General features: G+C 38.9%; 1 protein-coding gene across 5 annotated transcripts in view; it reads right to left on the reverse strand.

The window, feature by feature from the left end:
- ARHGEF7 (Rho guanine nucleotide exchange factor 7) overlaps positions 1-16968 on the reverse strand; it is a 115928-nt gene that overhangs the window by 76659 nt on the left and 22301 nt on the right. For all 5 annotated transcript variants that reach the window (XM_048495353.1, XM_048495352.1, XM_048495354.1 and 2 more), the window contains exons 3-4: positions 1608-1692; positions 339-469 (exon numbers count right to left, since the gene is read on the reverse strand). In XM_048495353.1, the coding sequence (XP_048351310.1) occupies positions 339-469; positions 1608-1692 (216 nt within the window). The remainder of the gene's footprint in view (positions 1-338; positions 470-1607; positions 1693-16968) is intronic.

The raw sequence follows: 16968 nt of genomic DNA on the forward strand, positions 1-16968 counted from the left end.
CTTAAGATAGTTTTACTTGGGGAACAGAATAGGGACTTTCCATACAGGGATACATTTGACCCATTTGTTAGTTACTTCTCCACAGAAAACCATGTTCAAGGACATATAATGAAAACAAAGTTCATAACATTAGCTCATATAAAACAAAATAAAAAACCACAAGAGGAAAGTACCAAAGAAAAATAGTCTCAAAAACCTCTTTTACTGATCATTACCTTCTTACCCATCAAGTATCTGTTACTCTGAGTCAAGCTTCTCACTTTGCATCACCCATTAAGGAGAGTGAAAAATGCTTTTAAAGAAAGGAGAAGGGGGGAGAGAAACGGATCAGTACTTACCAGACTTCGATACTGGCCCTGAAAAAGTTTTGAAGTTCTGCTATGTAAAGACTGGGATCCCAAGGAATCAAATGACTTTATCCTGTGAGATGATGGCCTCGCACACACTGAGTCACTTCCAAGCCCTATATCTGGAAAGACATAAAACAATGATACTTCAGAAAAGCAAATAATACAGAACACATGTGCTACAAAGAAGCGTTTATTTGTGATTTTCCCCCAAAAAACTGTTAGGGTGCTTCTTTCCAGCCCAAAGAAAGTGTTTAACCATAAGCTAGAAAGACAAAATTGAATAAGCATCTAGCCAAGATAATGACATGTCACTCCCCTAGTAAATGAACCCCCCAAAATAGTTAAGATACTTCCATATTACTCAGAAATCTGTTAGCAGTTAATCTACAACATGCCACTAGCAAAATCTGAAAAACTGGGAGAGTTCAACATTAACATGCATGGCTGAGGACAGCGGTGGTCTACATACAAGATGGCCTCCATCTCCCACTTCTCTCCTTTTCCTCCTTCCTTCTACCCCCTCCCCTCCTTTCTTCCCCTTCCCATTTTTTCCTCCTCCCTTCCTGGCTGGACTCTACAAACACACATGGCCCCCAACCAGTCATTTTTGTGGTCTCCTATTTTGACTGCCTCCTGAAGCTTACATTTAATTAAGCACAACAATGGGAGTGCCATATTGTATAGCGATAGCATGAAAAGAAATGCTGAGTTTTAACTGGAAATTATTTCATTGTTGAAGTCATTTTGCTATAGACCATTGTTAATTTGGAAATACTTGTAAGTCGCTATGACTGCGCTTGTTGTTGGAAGTTGCCTTGAGCCTGGTTTTTTTGCCAGGGGAAGGCAAGGTATAAACTGAATGAATAAATCAATAAATCAATAAGAAATGAAAAAAAAATGAGTAATTTTCCATCGTGAACTTTGTTACAATCACTAGCTAATATTTCTTATTTTAGCAACTTCCTTTATTTAAAAAAATGTGCCTTTAGCACAGATAAAAGTGGGAGAAAGAAGAGGAGCGCAGAGAAAGGAATGAGACAGACTGAAATCTTCCTGCTCAGTGGTAGCAGGGATGCAGATATCAACAGAATGACAGAAAGCTTTCAATGGGATACAAGCCAAATAAAAACAAGGAATAAGGCAGACACAGTATTAATAAATAATGAATGCTAAGATACTGAAACCAAGCAACATACCAGCCCTATTGAACTGATCTCTTTCAAGCCTCAAATGAGGACCATGCAAAACACCACTGACCTGCTGTTACTTTATTTAGAGCAACTAAGGAGCTGAGCACCTTGTTGAAGTTTTGTCCTTGATAAAGATCATTTGCGTCAAAGGTCTGAAAAAGAAAGGAAAATACATCAAGGGGAAAGTCATACTACCAAGAACAAGTGAAGTAATTTTTTTAAAGAATGTCATGGGAAAAAAATAGTAATTTCATAAGATGACCCTTGAAGGTGGTTTAAAAACTGAAGTTGCGGCACAGCAAAGCTTACCTCCCAACTGGGGGAGCAGGGAATGTGGTGTGTATCGGATTCATTTGTTTAAGCTGTACCAGCAGTCTAGTAGTAAAGTAGCTTTGAGACTATAACCTTAGCACCAGAACACTTTCAGGACCGAGTATAAAAACGCTGCTGTTTCATTCTTATTTATCTACAAAAAATTATACCCCACCTTTCTTCCCTCATCAGGACCCCTAAGGCAGTGAACAGGTTAAGAAACATACATATTACAAACACATCTTAAAAACTATTAAAGAAAAAGAAGAGTTGGATTTATATCCCCACTTTCTCTCCTATAGGAGACTCAAAGGGGCTTAGAAACTCCTTTCCCTTCCCCCCTCACAACAAACACCCTGTGAGGTAGGTGGGGCTGGGAAAGCTTAGAACAGGGGTAGGGAACCTGCGGCTCGAGAGGCGCATGCGGGTCTTCTGCCCTTGCACTGCAGCTCCATGAGCCGCGCCGCTGGCTTCATCCTTGCCCGCCCTGCAGGCAGCAGGGCGGGTGCACCAATTGCCCGCGGATGGCCGCGCCGCGCCGCAGGCTTCCCCTCTCGCTCGCCCCGTTGGAGTGGGGCGGGCGCTTTCCCAGCGGACGGCGAGGCCGAGCCACCAGCTTCATCCTTGCCCGCCCTGCAGGCAGCAGGGCAAGCGCACCAATTGCCTGCGGCCGTCTGGGCTGCACCATGGGCTTCCCCTCTCGCCTGCCCCATTGGAGCGGGGCGGGTGCTTTCCCAGTGGCCGGCAAGGCCGAGCTGCTGGCTTCATCCTTGCCCACCCTGCAGGCAGCAGGGCGGGCGCATCCATGCGCTTCTCAGAATGAGTGGTGTAAAAGGTTAAAAAAACCAATATATACAGTGTTATCTTTATTTTAAATGTCAAAAATTATTTGCAGCTCCAAGTGTTTTCTTTTCCCATGAAAAACGGGTCCAAATGGCTCTTTGAGTGTTAAAGGTTCCCTACCCCTGGCTTAGAAGAACTGTGACTAGCCCAAGGTCACCCAGATGGTGTGTGATGGAGTGTACAGGCTAATCTGAATTCCCCAGATAAGTCTCCACAGCTCAGGCGGCAGAGCAGGGAATCAAATCCAGTTCCTCCAGATTAGAGAACACCTGCTCTTAACCACTACACCACTACGCTCTTAACCACTATGCTGCAAAACAATTAAACAATTAAAACCAAAACTAAAATACACATACAAATACCAGTACATTAAACAATTAAGACACAAAGCACTCTTCCGTTTTGGTGTAATTCTTTTTGTTTTTTTAATAAAACCTGGGAGAGGAGGATTGGATGGTAGCTGCCCAACCTGACCAGCCCCAGCTGGAAGTAAAAATGGTTAGTCCAAAAGTGACATGACAACATGTGAAAAATGGGTAGGATCACCACTTTGCCACTACATGGGGAATCGGGGAAAGATCTGCACAGCTGTGGAACTGGGGCTCAGCAGGCATTTTGGGGCTGACAGAGAGGTAGTCACAGATCACCAAGACACTTAAGGTGACCTCTGGGGCAGATTTCCCAGGATGCTCCAGCAAAGGAACCAACCAGAGGCAGTCAGGTGATTGCTGCCATTCTTCCAGTTGCCACACCATATGTCACATGTACCTAAGAAATGGTGATAATGTTTGTTGCTTTGTAATGTTTTTGTATTTTTTATCTCTGGTTTTAATCATTATTTATTTATTTATATTTATATATCATATTTAATATACCGCCCCATCCCGAAAGGGCTCTGTTGACTTGATAGTATTTAATCGGTGGTTTTAAGTACATTTTAATTTGTTAGCCTCCTTGGTGGCCCTTACAAGGGCCAACAAGGAGGGCTTTTATTTTGTAAACTCAAATCAACAAAACAAATTAGAACCAGTGTTATTAATACTTTTGCAGAGCTGTTTCACTCAGCATTGTTTTCAAGAGCATAGCCAAAAATTAAACGAGGCACTGCTTTATGGAAACATACTTCTTTAGACAGGCTCCCACCTGCCCCTGCTTGCTCTCAGAAATGTAGGAGAAGTCCTGCTCAAAGCCACCTTCATTTTACCCAGGAAAGATTGGTAATTACTAGGAGTCTTTACTACTGTAGCATCCAATTTGTGGAAATCTTTTCAATACAGCTTCAGTTGGCCCCTGTATCATTGTTACTGGGGAAAAAAATTATTCCTGGCAGGAGAGTAAGGTGCTAAGTATTTACTCAGCATTTTGTTGGTGGATCGTCTTCTTACTGTTATGTTAGCTGCCTTAATTACAACTTTTTTAAAAAATACTGTGTATGCTACCTGAATGGTTGTTTGCAGCAGAGAACTTTGGACTAGAATCAAAAGGCTCCTTTCTCTCACTTCCTGCAAATTTTTGTTTGGCTAGATATTAAAAATTCATACAGGCACTATGCAAGTTTATTGAAAAGGAAACCGCACTAAACTCAGTTATATTTACTTAACCCTCAAACATGCAGGCAATATCTTCCATAATCCTGTGCATATTTCTTTGCAAATGATCTCAAAGTAAGCAAAAACAGGATTAGGTCATTATTAACCTTTATATCATAACTACATCTAAACACTGTCAAAAGGGGGAGTTTGTGATAAATTCCACCAGCAACAGAAAATCTGTCTATTTTAAGTTATTGTTTCTCTCCTTATTTTACTGCACATGAACAGTCATATAGACCACAAATACTATAAAGGAGACTCAAAACCCATCTGGGTTAAACATTTCCACCCATGCCAACACTTGAGGGGCAGGGAGAGGGAGGAGGCCAATGAAGGTCCCTGTGCTGCCAAAGCCAGAAGGAAAGGAAGGCCGCCCTTAAAAAGCACAAAGCGTTAAAAGCCTCTTGTAAAGCAAAGCAAAGCCTTTATTGGCATAAAAAAAAGCCTCTTACTAAGTAGAGATAGAAATGTCTCCTGTTTATTTACCTTGTCTATTCCCACTTTTCTCCCCAATGGGCACCCAAAGTGGCTTATAACACTCCGCTCTCCATTTTATCTTCACAACAACTCTGTGAGATTGGCCAGGCTGGGAGTGCGTAGCCCATCATTACCCAGCAAGTTTCCATGGTACAGCTGAGATGCGAACTTGGTCCCCCAGATCCTAGTCCAACATTCTAACCTCTACACCACACTGGTTTTCATTACAACATCAACAGGTTCTATAGCACAAATGCAACATATAGAACAGATACAATTATAAGCAAAAAATGCAGAGCCCATTAAGAAGAATTATTAAACTCAGGCTCATTTCGCACACGCAGAATAATGCACTTTCAAGCTGCTTTCAGGGCTCTTTGAAGCTGTGCGGAATGGCAAAAACAGTTGTGAAAGCAGCTTGAAAGTGCATTATTTTGCGTGTGCGGAATGAGCCACAGTTTTATTGTTGCTGTGCCGTCAAGTCACAGGCAACTTATGGAGACTCCTTAGGATTTTCAAGGCAGGAGATATTCAGAGATTATTTGCTTTTGCCTGCCTCTGCACAGCAATGCTGGGTTTCCTTGGTGGTCTCCCACTGAAATACTAACCAGGGCCGAGTCTGCTTAGCTTCCAAGTTCTGACAAGAATGGGCTAGGCTGGGCTGTCCAAGTCAGGAAAACACATGATAGGACTGCACTAATGGTGATTTGGGGTAACAATGGTCCATCTTTAGGGTGTGCATTCGTTGTGCTAGAGATGGGCTGTGCCTTACACTGTGCCACATGCTTATTAGTGTACCACGGAGTAATATGCTTATGCTTTCTGATGAGCAAATTACATTCAATTTAAATGAAGTTCAAAACATATTTTTAAAAATGTGTACAACAGTGATAATTAAAATAAAATCTAATTTTGTTTGGAAAGATAAGAAAGAATTTCACATATAAGATAAGATGCTAAGCTATCAAAATATTTATTCATCAAGAAATGAAGCCAACAGATTGTGATTTTTATATTTTAAAAATTCAGCATCTACATGGCAAACCAAAAATCTACGGATTCTCACTGCAAGTGCTCAGGAAGATAGTTTTCTATTTTAAAAAATGGAATACACATACAGAGCCCTTATATCAACTCTTTTCTCGGTTCCCAATTCTCACAAACAAGTGGGAAAATAAAAAACGGATAATTAGCAGTTAGAACAAAGTCTTGAGTCTATTGAAAATACATGCCAAACCCTCAACAGCGCCCTCTAACAAAGTCGCCTTACATTTAATAACTGTTATGAAGCTATCTTTTCTTTTAAGTAAAAATAATAATAAAGGATATTGTGTTCCCAAGTACAAACTCTTCAAAGTATGGCATGCACACAGTTTGCAGCTTTTACAGACAAATCTTCCATCTTGCCCAGGGCTACTCAAAAACCCAAAAGCATAAAGCCTGCTAAACAAGCATGCTAATCGCTCTATGTTTTTACAACAGCAAATTCATGTATGCAAAAGAATCTCTATAAGCAACAGAAATGTGATTTAGGCTCACCTTCATTGTGGATTTTCACCCAGCAAAACTAGTCCACAAAAACAGTATGTTAAAAGAATTCAAGAAAAACAGGATGTCAAGAGGCTTATGTTTCCTGTCAAGCTGAGAGTAACTGGGATTCACAGGAGCAACTTGATTGGCTCATCCCCACATTCACATCATCATCATCTCTATATGGACCTAGTCTATATTAATCAACAGGAAACTGAACAATGGGATCTGGGGAAGGGGAAAGGAACAACGTATGTGCAATGCCCTTTCTATCTTCTCACATCACTTTGTCAGATTCTGAATCATTAAGAACGCTCCAGAGTTTAACATTATTCATTATTTAAAGATTTACTCCACGAGCCCTTTTAACTGACAAAAGGTTCCCAAGGCAGTCTCTAACAGTACAAAAGAGATAGCAACAACAAAAAGCCATAAAATCCAATAAAAAGCAGCTAAGAATAATGCAAGGTCTAAAAAAGGAAAACCCACATAAATAAAATGGCAATAGATACCATCAAAATCAAAAGCAGTTAAAAACTTGTGAGAATCCTGCTGCTGCAGCTATACAGACTTGGCACCAAGCAAATCTCAGCAAGATTAAGCAACATCAGAGGGAAGAAAACAACCAATAACTGAAGGTGCAGGAACAAATTTCACACCAGCATTAAAGATGGTCATAGGAGCAGAGGACCATGTATAATTATAGAGACGTTGCATAAAAAGAGAGGTAGAGCAGAAATCTTTCTACAAAAAACCAAAAATGAATAGATTATGATGATGTTTTCTCTCATTTTCTCAACTAACGTCTACTCTAGTAGAATGCTACCTAGTGCAGAATGCCAATATTTATTTATTTAGTATGTCACCCATACCGTTTTGGACTCAGGGCAGCTCACAACAACCATAAAACATACATATTTACAATTGCAACATGTGTTAGTATCTAAATATGGCCCTGCAGTATTAAATGTCTCACAGTCTCCTTTGTTCATGGAACCCCTAATTGAATCAAGGCAGAAAATAAAACCTACAATATCTATTTATAAATATTTGATGCTGGTTAATAAATATGATATGCACAGTCTCAGGAATGAATGGAATAAGGAACTAGATTGCCCTATTTTGCCAAAGCAATGAGATATGGCCTGAATGTTTCTGCCTGCTCTCTCGGTGCATCTTAAGTTGACTTATTCAGCAAATAATTATGTTTAGGATACCCTGGACACCACAGTAACTCTTTAGCAAAGGACTCCAAAAAATGTCTAATTGTTGGTGTCGTAACTCACAAGATACATTCCCTTCAAATACGTTTTGGTCATGTCCAGTCATGTAGTTATTACTCCAACATATTTTGTATTAGATTATTAGAACGTTCATTGATTCTGAGGATATTTGTGTATTTTTTAAACTGTCCATCTATCACCTGGATAATAGCCAATACCCAATGAAAATGAACTCTCTGTGCCCTTACTACAGCTAAAAGATTTATATTACAACAATGGAAAGATAAAAGCCCACCTCTGGTAAATCAATGAATTGAGAACCTTCGAAATCCATCAATATGTAAATGCATTGCATATGGACCTATTTTTAGATATTAGGAAACCATTTATAGAATCTTACCTGTAGATAAGATAAGGCACCATGGTTATATTTTTATCTTCATGTAGATTTTTTTCTCTCCCCACTCCCAATCTTATTTAGTTGCTGAATTTTAAGTGTTTTCCCCCTTGTTCCCATGTTTTTTAAAAAATACTTTTGAAAGTGTTTTATACACAAGCACAATTTTCCATTTCTAAAGAATCACTGTTTTATCAAATGAATAATAATTTACACATCCCACCATCAATACAATGTTAGACAAGTATGGTAGTGCCAAATTCATAATCAATGTTTTTCAAGTGATTTTCCCCAGAAGTTATCAGAGATAGTTCATGCGTGTTTTATTGACTTGTAAGCCAGGGTGTATTTGGGGGGGGGGGGGGGGATAAACCACAAATATATGTAATAATCCAAGTAAAAATTCAGAATATAAATTCATTTGATAGACTATAGCAGGTCAAATCAAAACCCTAAAATTCTTATTTGTGCTTCTCCTCTAAAATGGTGAAAGGAATACTGTAGTCACCAATCAGACATAGAATTATTGAGTGACAAAGAGAGAGAGCCCAAGGGACCTCCACAGATAGGTCTGGTATTCTGTTAAAATAGCTGAGCAGGCAATCATAGCTACAGCACATCACGCACAGTTGTTTCGGGGTCTGCAATTTACAACATCAAAATCAGCTAGTTCTTGAACACTTGTCAAACACAGCAAGAAATGAACCACTTAAATCTTAACAACTCACTGATGTAAAATTTCTTGAGACATGCTCGAACGCAAGTAAGAAAGTTAAAAGCAGCTGATTCATGTTCAAAGCAGCTGATTCATGCTTACGTAAAGGTAAATTGCAGAACAAGGCGCCACATGAAGCATGTGATACTTCCAGTTAAAAAGATGAAGGAAGCAGTGTTGAAGAAGAAGAGGACTTGGTTTTTATACCCCACTTTTCTCTCCTGTAAGCAGCTTATAATCGCCTTCCCTTTCCCACAACAGGCACCTTGTGAAGTAGGTGGCGCTGAGAGAGTTTGAAGAGACCCAAGGGCACCCAGCAGGTTCTTTGTGAAGGAGCAGGGAATACAAACCCAGTTCACCAGACAAAGAGTCCACTGCTCATGTGGAGGAGTGGGGAATCAAATCTGGTACTCCAGGTTAAGAGTCCACGGCTCTTAACTACTACACTATGCTGGATAGATACCTTCTAAGCCTCTTGCTAACCCCTGTCCATCAGATTTGGCAATACTGAAATAAGCGGCTGCTTTACACTGATTCAGTGCAAAGCAATTTCCTGAACCTTAGGATTTCAATATGCACTGCTATCAGTATTTCACTCATATAAATAGGATATAGAAAGCATCAATAAAAAATCTGCAGTGCACCCAGAATATAACTGTGCTTTAGTAAGAGGGATGCACTAAAGACCAATTTTCACAATTACGCAACTGAAATACTAAAAAGGGGGGAGGGCATCACAAACAGATGTTTTTGGCAACCCTGCAAAAGCTTCAGGTTGAGTCAATACATACAATGACTGATATTCGAAAGAAAAGTTGCATTAAAGTGTGATGAACACTGATAGTGTCACTCCATGCCACGTTCATAAGATGAGTGAGCATGCCAAAATCTTCTAGATTTTGTGGCTGCCATCATTATGTATGCATGGGAGATCCAAATATAGATACTGCTCAGCAGCAGCTTCTAGCAACAAAATAAGTGATGGCTATCACCAGAACTGGCTAGAAAGAGTGTGCAACAGTTTCACAAATGGTCCAGCCTGGAGAACTGGACTCAGAGCAATCCTAAGCCACACTACTTGTAAGAAAGTCCCATTTTATTCAGCAGGTCTTACTCTGAGGAAAGTCCACTTAGTATCCCAGTCATATTCTTGTGTAGAGTGATACGTGCACAGTATAAAACATCTTATACTTCCTTGCATGTAACAAAAAAGGTTTTCTCATAATGTTCCTAATCACGATTACCAATACCTACTGTCTTCTATCCTGATGGACACATGACTCCCTAGCTTGCCCAGGCAGGGGGGTGGGGCAGGGTAGCCATTTGCAGCTTTATGTCTGCACATATGCCAGTGACAGCCATGATTCACTTTAAATCAGAGTTCAAAACTTGTCAGAATTGATTTTAGCCAAGCATGGTCAGCATGAACATCAATTCACACTTAACTCTCATCAGTTAAAGTTCAACACACACTGATAGTGGGAGGTGATGTACATAAACAAAAATAAGATACAAACTCTTTCCACAGGCGAAAAAAGGCAAGGCAAGGAAACTAGAGGGAGATAGTTTGACAATACCAGAAGGGCTGAGGACAGCAATGTTTTTCTATTGTGCTGGCTTCCCTTTCACTCCCCCCTTTTCTCTTTTTCCTGGGTGGGGATACTGGGTTTGATTAATCTACCCTCAATTTTACAGTGACAAGGTGTACATATTATGGAATTTTACATTAATTTTATGGGTTTTATCGTATGACACTAATTATTACATTGCAAATTCTTTGTTGGAAGCCGTCCTGGGCCCATTTGGGAAAAGGTGTTTTAGAATACAAACCACCAAATACACAAATAAATAAATTGTTTACAGGCATTTGCATCCAATTAGTGCTGTGCGTATCTTTGTTTGCTTAAGTTCTTGCTGAGATGGACATGGTCTAACTAACCAGTGGCGAATGACAAAGGCCAGAATTATCTTCTCTCACTATTGCCACTACAAAAACTGTTGTTACTGAGAGGGATTTTCCCCTCATGACATTCACATAATCACTGATTCCTCTTAGTTTCCTTTTTTCTCTTTTAAAATGTGGATTTCTCTTTCATTTCTCTTTCATTTCTCTTTCTAGAGAAGTCAATACCTCCTTTTGTAACTTCAGCCCCATGTGATTGTTCTATGTTATTCCTCACAGGGTGATGCTCCATCAGGAAGATAGGGGGGTTTAGGAACATCATCTGTAGAGTGACATTCTAAAAAATTCTGCAGAACCAATTCCTGCCTTTCCTCTCTTCAAACTTCTCTTTGACCATAACAGGATTAATTTGAAAAAGGTTTCAAATACCTAAAAAAGGAAAAGAATTTGCTCTTCCACCGCATAAAGAGTTTTTCATATAATGCTAGTGAAAAGTCATACATGTATAACTCTATGTGTCTTTTGTCACTATTGATCAGTATTTTCAGTACTATACTTCTCACAATATGGGCTGTAAAAACCCTGATTTGCATCAATCTAACTAGAAGCCAAGAACCCAGCCAGGACTTGCAGAATTCAGATATCCCACCACATGACAAAAATATAAATGATGCCAATTGCAGGACACACAAGCAGTCCAATCCTATGCAGTTATTATGTGATTCATCCCCTTTGGTGATGGGTATTCCCAAGCAAGTATGCAGGCAATTACAGTCTTATTTACAATGCAGAACCTAGTTCCCACTAAGTGCTAGAGCCCTTCTACAAAGCACTTAGCTTTTAATGTGGAGGCAAGTTTCTTTATGGAACAATATGTCACTTAGTACTACCTGAATAAGTACAACTCAGACACAGGATTACCTGCTCAGTAAGAACTAGGCCAGCCAAAACTGATTTAATAGCAATCTCATCGCCTCAGTCAACCCTGAAAACTACAGTAAGAGTGCTGAAGCATTCGACAGAACATACTTTGCATCCCCAGGACTATCTAGGAGTAATCCACAACAGATACAAGCTGTTATAGGTGTCTACAACAGTTATGCCCTTAGTTTTCCAAAGCATGCCAGCCATTTAGCTTCCCTGATGCCAACATTCAAGCTGGCACTATATTTGAAGTTAGAAAAATCTTACCAGACCGATTGCAAGAATACAGCTGCTTACACCTCAGATTTTTATTTTACTCATCAAAATTTCTTCTTAGCACATCATGCTATTGAAAGCAATCCATCTTACAAAAAAAAGATACAGTAAATTTATACAGCCAGATCCTATGCAAGTTTACTGACACCATACTTCCAAATTCAATGCAGCAGGCCAACTGAACAGGCCTTACAAACAACATTCCTGAACAGTTTAGAGATTATCTAAAGAACAGACTGAATTACTATGTTCAAGTGAACAGGAACCAAAAGAGCTATGGGCTGAAACCAGAGATATTATCAATGCACAAAGACTATTCCTGTGGCCAAAAGAAATGAAAAGCCTCAGTGGATAGCTGGTGAAACTCTTAGAATTGCTAAAGACAGATGAGAAGCAAAAATAAAAGTTGACAGAACCAGAAGTCTAAATGCAGCTTTCCAGTGACTAGCACATAGAGAAGAAGAAAACTGTTATAACAACTAGTGTAAAGAACAGAAAAGAGCAAAAAAAGAACAAGAGGTGTTCCACAAGATCTGAGAAATTAAAGGGAAATGTGAAGCACAGTTAAGCATGCTGAAAGATCAACACAGAAATACGTGAACTGAACAGAACAAAATAACTATCAAACCATCACTTTAATTTCTCATGAGAATAATGTGATGTTCAAAATGCCAGATATTCAAGCTGGAATCAGAAAAGGACAAGGCACTTAAGATCATATGGCAAATTTATGGTTACAGGAGCATACAAGAAAATTTCAAAATAAAATCGGCTTGTGTTTCATAGATTACAGCAGTGGATCATGAAAAGCTTTGGTTGATTTTAAAAGAAATGAGTGTGCCAAAATATTTGATTGTTTTTGATGCACAACCTGAACTCTGCACAAAAAGCTACTGTTAGGACAGAATATGGGAAAACAGAATGGTTTTCAATTGACAAGGATTATTTCATCTCCCTATCTCTTCAATCTGTATATAGAACATATCATAACAGTAGATGTATTAGATGTAGATGAAGGTGGAGTGAAAACTGGCAGAAGGAACATTAATAGTTGGGAGATATGCAGATGACACCACATTAGTGGCAGAGAATAGTGAAGACGTGAAATGACTACTGATGAAGGATAAAGAGAAAGTGTCAAAGCAGGATTATAGATGAACATCAAGAAGACAAAAGTAATGACCACAGAGGAATTACACAAGTTTAAGATTTACAATGAAGAAACTGAAATGGTTGAAGATTTCTTATCCCTTGGCTCCATCATCAACCAGAGGGAAGACTGAATCCACGAAATCAGAAGGCGCTTGAGATTGGGAAGGGCAGTCATGAAGGAGCTAGAAAAGTTCCTTAATTGTAAGGATGTGTCACTGGCAACCAAGTTAACTCATACTATAGTATTCCCTATTACTATATATGGGTGTGAAGTTGGACAATGAAGAAAGTTGACTGGAAGAGAGTATTACAAATACCACGGTCACCTCCAGACTATTGCAACTCGCTCTACGTGGCTTGCAATTGATACAGAAATTAAAACTGGTCCAGCATGCAGCAGCGTGGCTGCTCGTAGGTGGTTGTATTAGGGACCATATCTCCCCTGTGTTGCATCAGCTGCATTGGCTCCCAGTGTAATACTAGATCACCTTCAAGGACCTTCACTGCCTGGGGCACTCATACCTTACAGACCGTCTCTCCCCATATGTCCCTGCTCGGCCTCTGCGATCTGCAAAGGTAAATTTGCTGGTGATTCCCGGCCCCTCAATGATGCGACTGGCCTCTACCTGGGCCAGGGCCTTTACAGCACTGGCCCCTGCCTGGTGGAATGCTCTCCCTCCAGCTATCAGGGCCCTGCGGGACCTTAGACAGTTCCACGGGGCCTGTAAAACAGAGTTGTTCCACAGGACTTTTGGGGGGGGGGAGTCACTGATTGCCTCCTATGTCGCCAAACCCCCCCCCCCCATGTATACCATCTTATTTGGGCTGTTATCTGTTGCGCCTGGTTGCCATCCAATGCTAGGTTTTTGCTGGTTTGTTGTTTGTATTTTAAATTAATTATGTTTTAACTGTTATTTATGACTTTTAATTGTTTTATCCTGTACACCACCCAGAGCTTTTTGGAGGTGGGCGGTATAGTAAATCAAGTAACAAATAAATAAATAAAAATTTTAAAAATGGCTTCTAGATCAAATTCAACGCGAATTCTCCCTAGAAGCTAAAATGACTACAAAGAGGTTATTGCACTTTGGTCACATTATGAGAAGACAAGAGTCACTGGAAAAGACAATAATGATAGCAGAAGTTGAAGGCAGCAGGAAAAGAGGAAACCTCAACACGACATGGACTGACTCAAGCAAGAATGCCACCGGCCTCCCCAGTCTGCAAAGACCTGCAAAAAGCTGTTAACATTTTGGCAGTTATAAATTCAATGGGTCGCTATGAGTTGAAGCAATTTGACAGCCCTGAACATAAGATAGTTTCATCTGAAAATGCCAATATTATTATTTACAATGAAAACTAATACGAAGTTGCACTTTAAAAACAATACAATATGTAAAAGGATATGTATGCATTTTTCTGTCACGCTATTAACTCTTCAACAATCGAATCATACTAGTTAGCATTTCATTTATAACTTCAAAATGAGCTGCGCCTACAATCCAAATTCTTCAGACTTCTCTGAAAACCTGACAATATAGCATTTTCCTAGAAAAGTAATGGATGGCAAACTTGTTATTCTACCTAGTGATCATACAATTTTCTAAAAAATTAACGATTAATTTTAAATGTAGCATTTTGATAGAGAAGTTTAACTACAAGCAAAAAGATGAACAAGCTGCTTAAGCAAGTGAACTTGTATAGATGCTGTTAAGCATTGTGTAGATGAATTTATGTTGCATAATCAGCCATTTGACACTAAACACAGCTGGACCCAGTAGTTTCAAAGATGAGACATTGCAGACTTTCCTCCCTAAATACAATTAAACTGTGTTATAAAACAGAAATCCCCTTTGCCTTTTTCCAAAAATATAAGCACAGGTGGGGCTTTCTCCCTGATTAAATAATGATCGAGATGCAATTGTCTCACATTTCTTATTTGTTCATAGACCTGTTTTGACAAGTCTGCAACAAGACTGTAGTCATAAATAGCATTCTCATACAGAAGCACAGTAAGTAAAATTGATCAAATGCACAAGTCCAGTGGCAGCCTTTGATCAGATGCACAAGTCCAGTAGCGGCCTCCCACATTTAAAAAAATCTCGACACAAAAATAAATTTGCCAGTTTTAGCGCTTAACAACTTTCAATTTTCCACAAGCATCACTTTCACTAACCTAAGGCAAAGTTGGTAAGCTTAAGACAAAATACTATTTTAAGTAGCAGCACAGAGAGAAGTGTGGGCGTGGAGAGAACAGTTCGTCATTAAGTTGACTATGAGTCAGCAAGCTACCATCATTGCCAAAAAAGAATACACCTTGCTTGGATGGACTCACAAGAGAATTAACACACCAGACACAGAAAGTACTTCTCCCATTTTAATCAATATTAGTGACCCTTTATTGGTGTACTGCATTTCACACGTCATACCTCCATTGAGGCACAGACAAGTTGTGAAGAACCCAAAGAGAAGCAAAGAATCTCGGAAGAAATATACATCTAGGAAGTTGGACTAAATACTGGACAAATATTTATACGTTTACACCCTGTGCTGTTCTAAGAGTGAACAACTTAAAGATGTTCTAAAGGTGGTACCATACGTCTCAAAAACTAGCCAAATGTACAAGGGGTACTCACCATTATGTTGGAAATGTGGAAAGGAAATAGGTTCCTTTATTCACACATGGTGGTCTTGCAAAAAAGTAACAAGGGTTTGGAAAAAATTACATCCTCAAATACAAAAAATTCTTGGGATGAACTTTAAGATGACCAACAAAATTTCCCTGTATTTTCAGATCTCAAACTTTCTTCAAATAATATACATCTTCTCCTTTACTTGGCATCCTTGGCAAGATTATTATTACTAGCAACAAATTGGAGATCACTGGCTATTCCTGCCATAGAAGACTGGGTGCATAAAGTCCAAGATTTCAGCGTAGTAGACAGAATCCTGTAGCAACTCAACATTAGTACCAATGAAGCAAAAACATCTCAAAAGGACAAATCAAAGTAGGACCCTTAGCTAGTATATATTAAGCAAAGATATAACATTTAAAGAACTCTTAACGCAGACTAATTGCATTATAAGTTTCTTAGATCTCTGATTAGTTCAATAGTAAAGTAAAATGTAACAGAGATAAGCTACAATATATCTATTTACCTATTTGAAGTTTTTAATAAGGTAGTTGCAAGAGACTAATGGGGAAGTTGTCAGAGATAGAATTCTTTAATTTAGTTTAGCTTCTCTCCCCTTTTTTGTGTTCTTTTTTTAGTGTAATAAACAATTAGTATAATTAATATCTATAAATTTTCTCTTTCTTTTCTTTATAATTGGAATTAGTGTCATTGTGTTAATGCTTATAGAATAGATAGTAGTAGGGGGAGGTATGGGAAACTATTCTATTATATTCTTTTTTCTATTGTTGTAAATTCACTTTATTGTTGATTTTTCTTTTTATAATTTTGTTGTTCATTATATCACTTGTAATATAACTGTTTAAATACATGATTTTTTTAAAAAGAAGCAACCCAAAGAATCTGAAATGCGGAAAGGAAATGCATGTATGTATGTAATATGTGCATGTATGTATGTAATGTGAAATCTTAAAGAAGTTGAGAGGGGAACATAAGAGTAACAGCATAAAAATCTGGGTCAAGGCAAAGGCAGTGAAAGTCAATATGAAACAGCAATTAACTTAGGTCTAAAACTAATCATATGGATCTTCACTTCACAGTGAAGGAAGTAGTTTAAACTTCTGTAGGATTGGACAACATCATATTAACTTCAGTGATGCTTAAAATTAAGTGTTAGAAGCCTGCCAATCATCCGAATATCTTTGCACTTGGCCAGATTGGAAAGCAGGACCGTACCCAGAAATAAAGATGGAATGTAGTAGTAGTATTCTGCCAGTAGTATTCTGTCCATCTCAGTAAGGGTGTAATCTATACACAGTTACTGATTAATACAGCTTACTAAATAGTGTGGGATTCACTTCTGTGTAAACATGCATAAAATGTGGGCCACAAGGAAAAAATTACATGTGGGCCACAAGGAAAAAATTACAGTTTCATACTAAAAACAGTAA

The sequence above is a fragment of the Sphaerodactylus townsendi genome, linkage group LG04, assembly GCF_021028975.2.
Source record: "Sphaerodactylus townsendi isolate TG3544 linkage group LG04, MPM_Stown_v2.3, whole genome shotgun sequence".
In the NCBI taxonomy this organism is placed as follows: domain Eukaryota; kingdom Metazoa; phylum Chordata; class Lepidosauria; order Squamata; family Sphaerodactylidae; genus Sphaerodactylus; species Sphaerodactylus townsendi.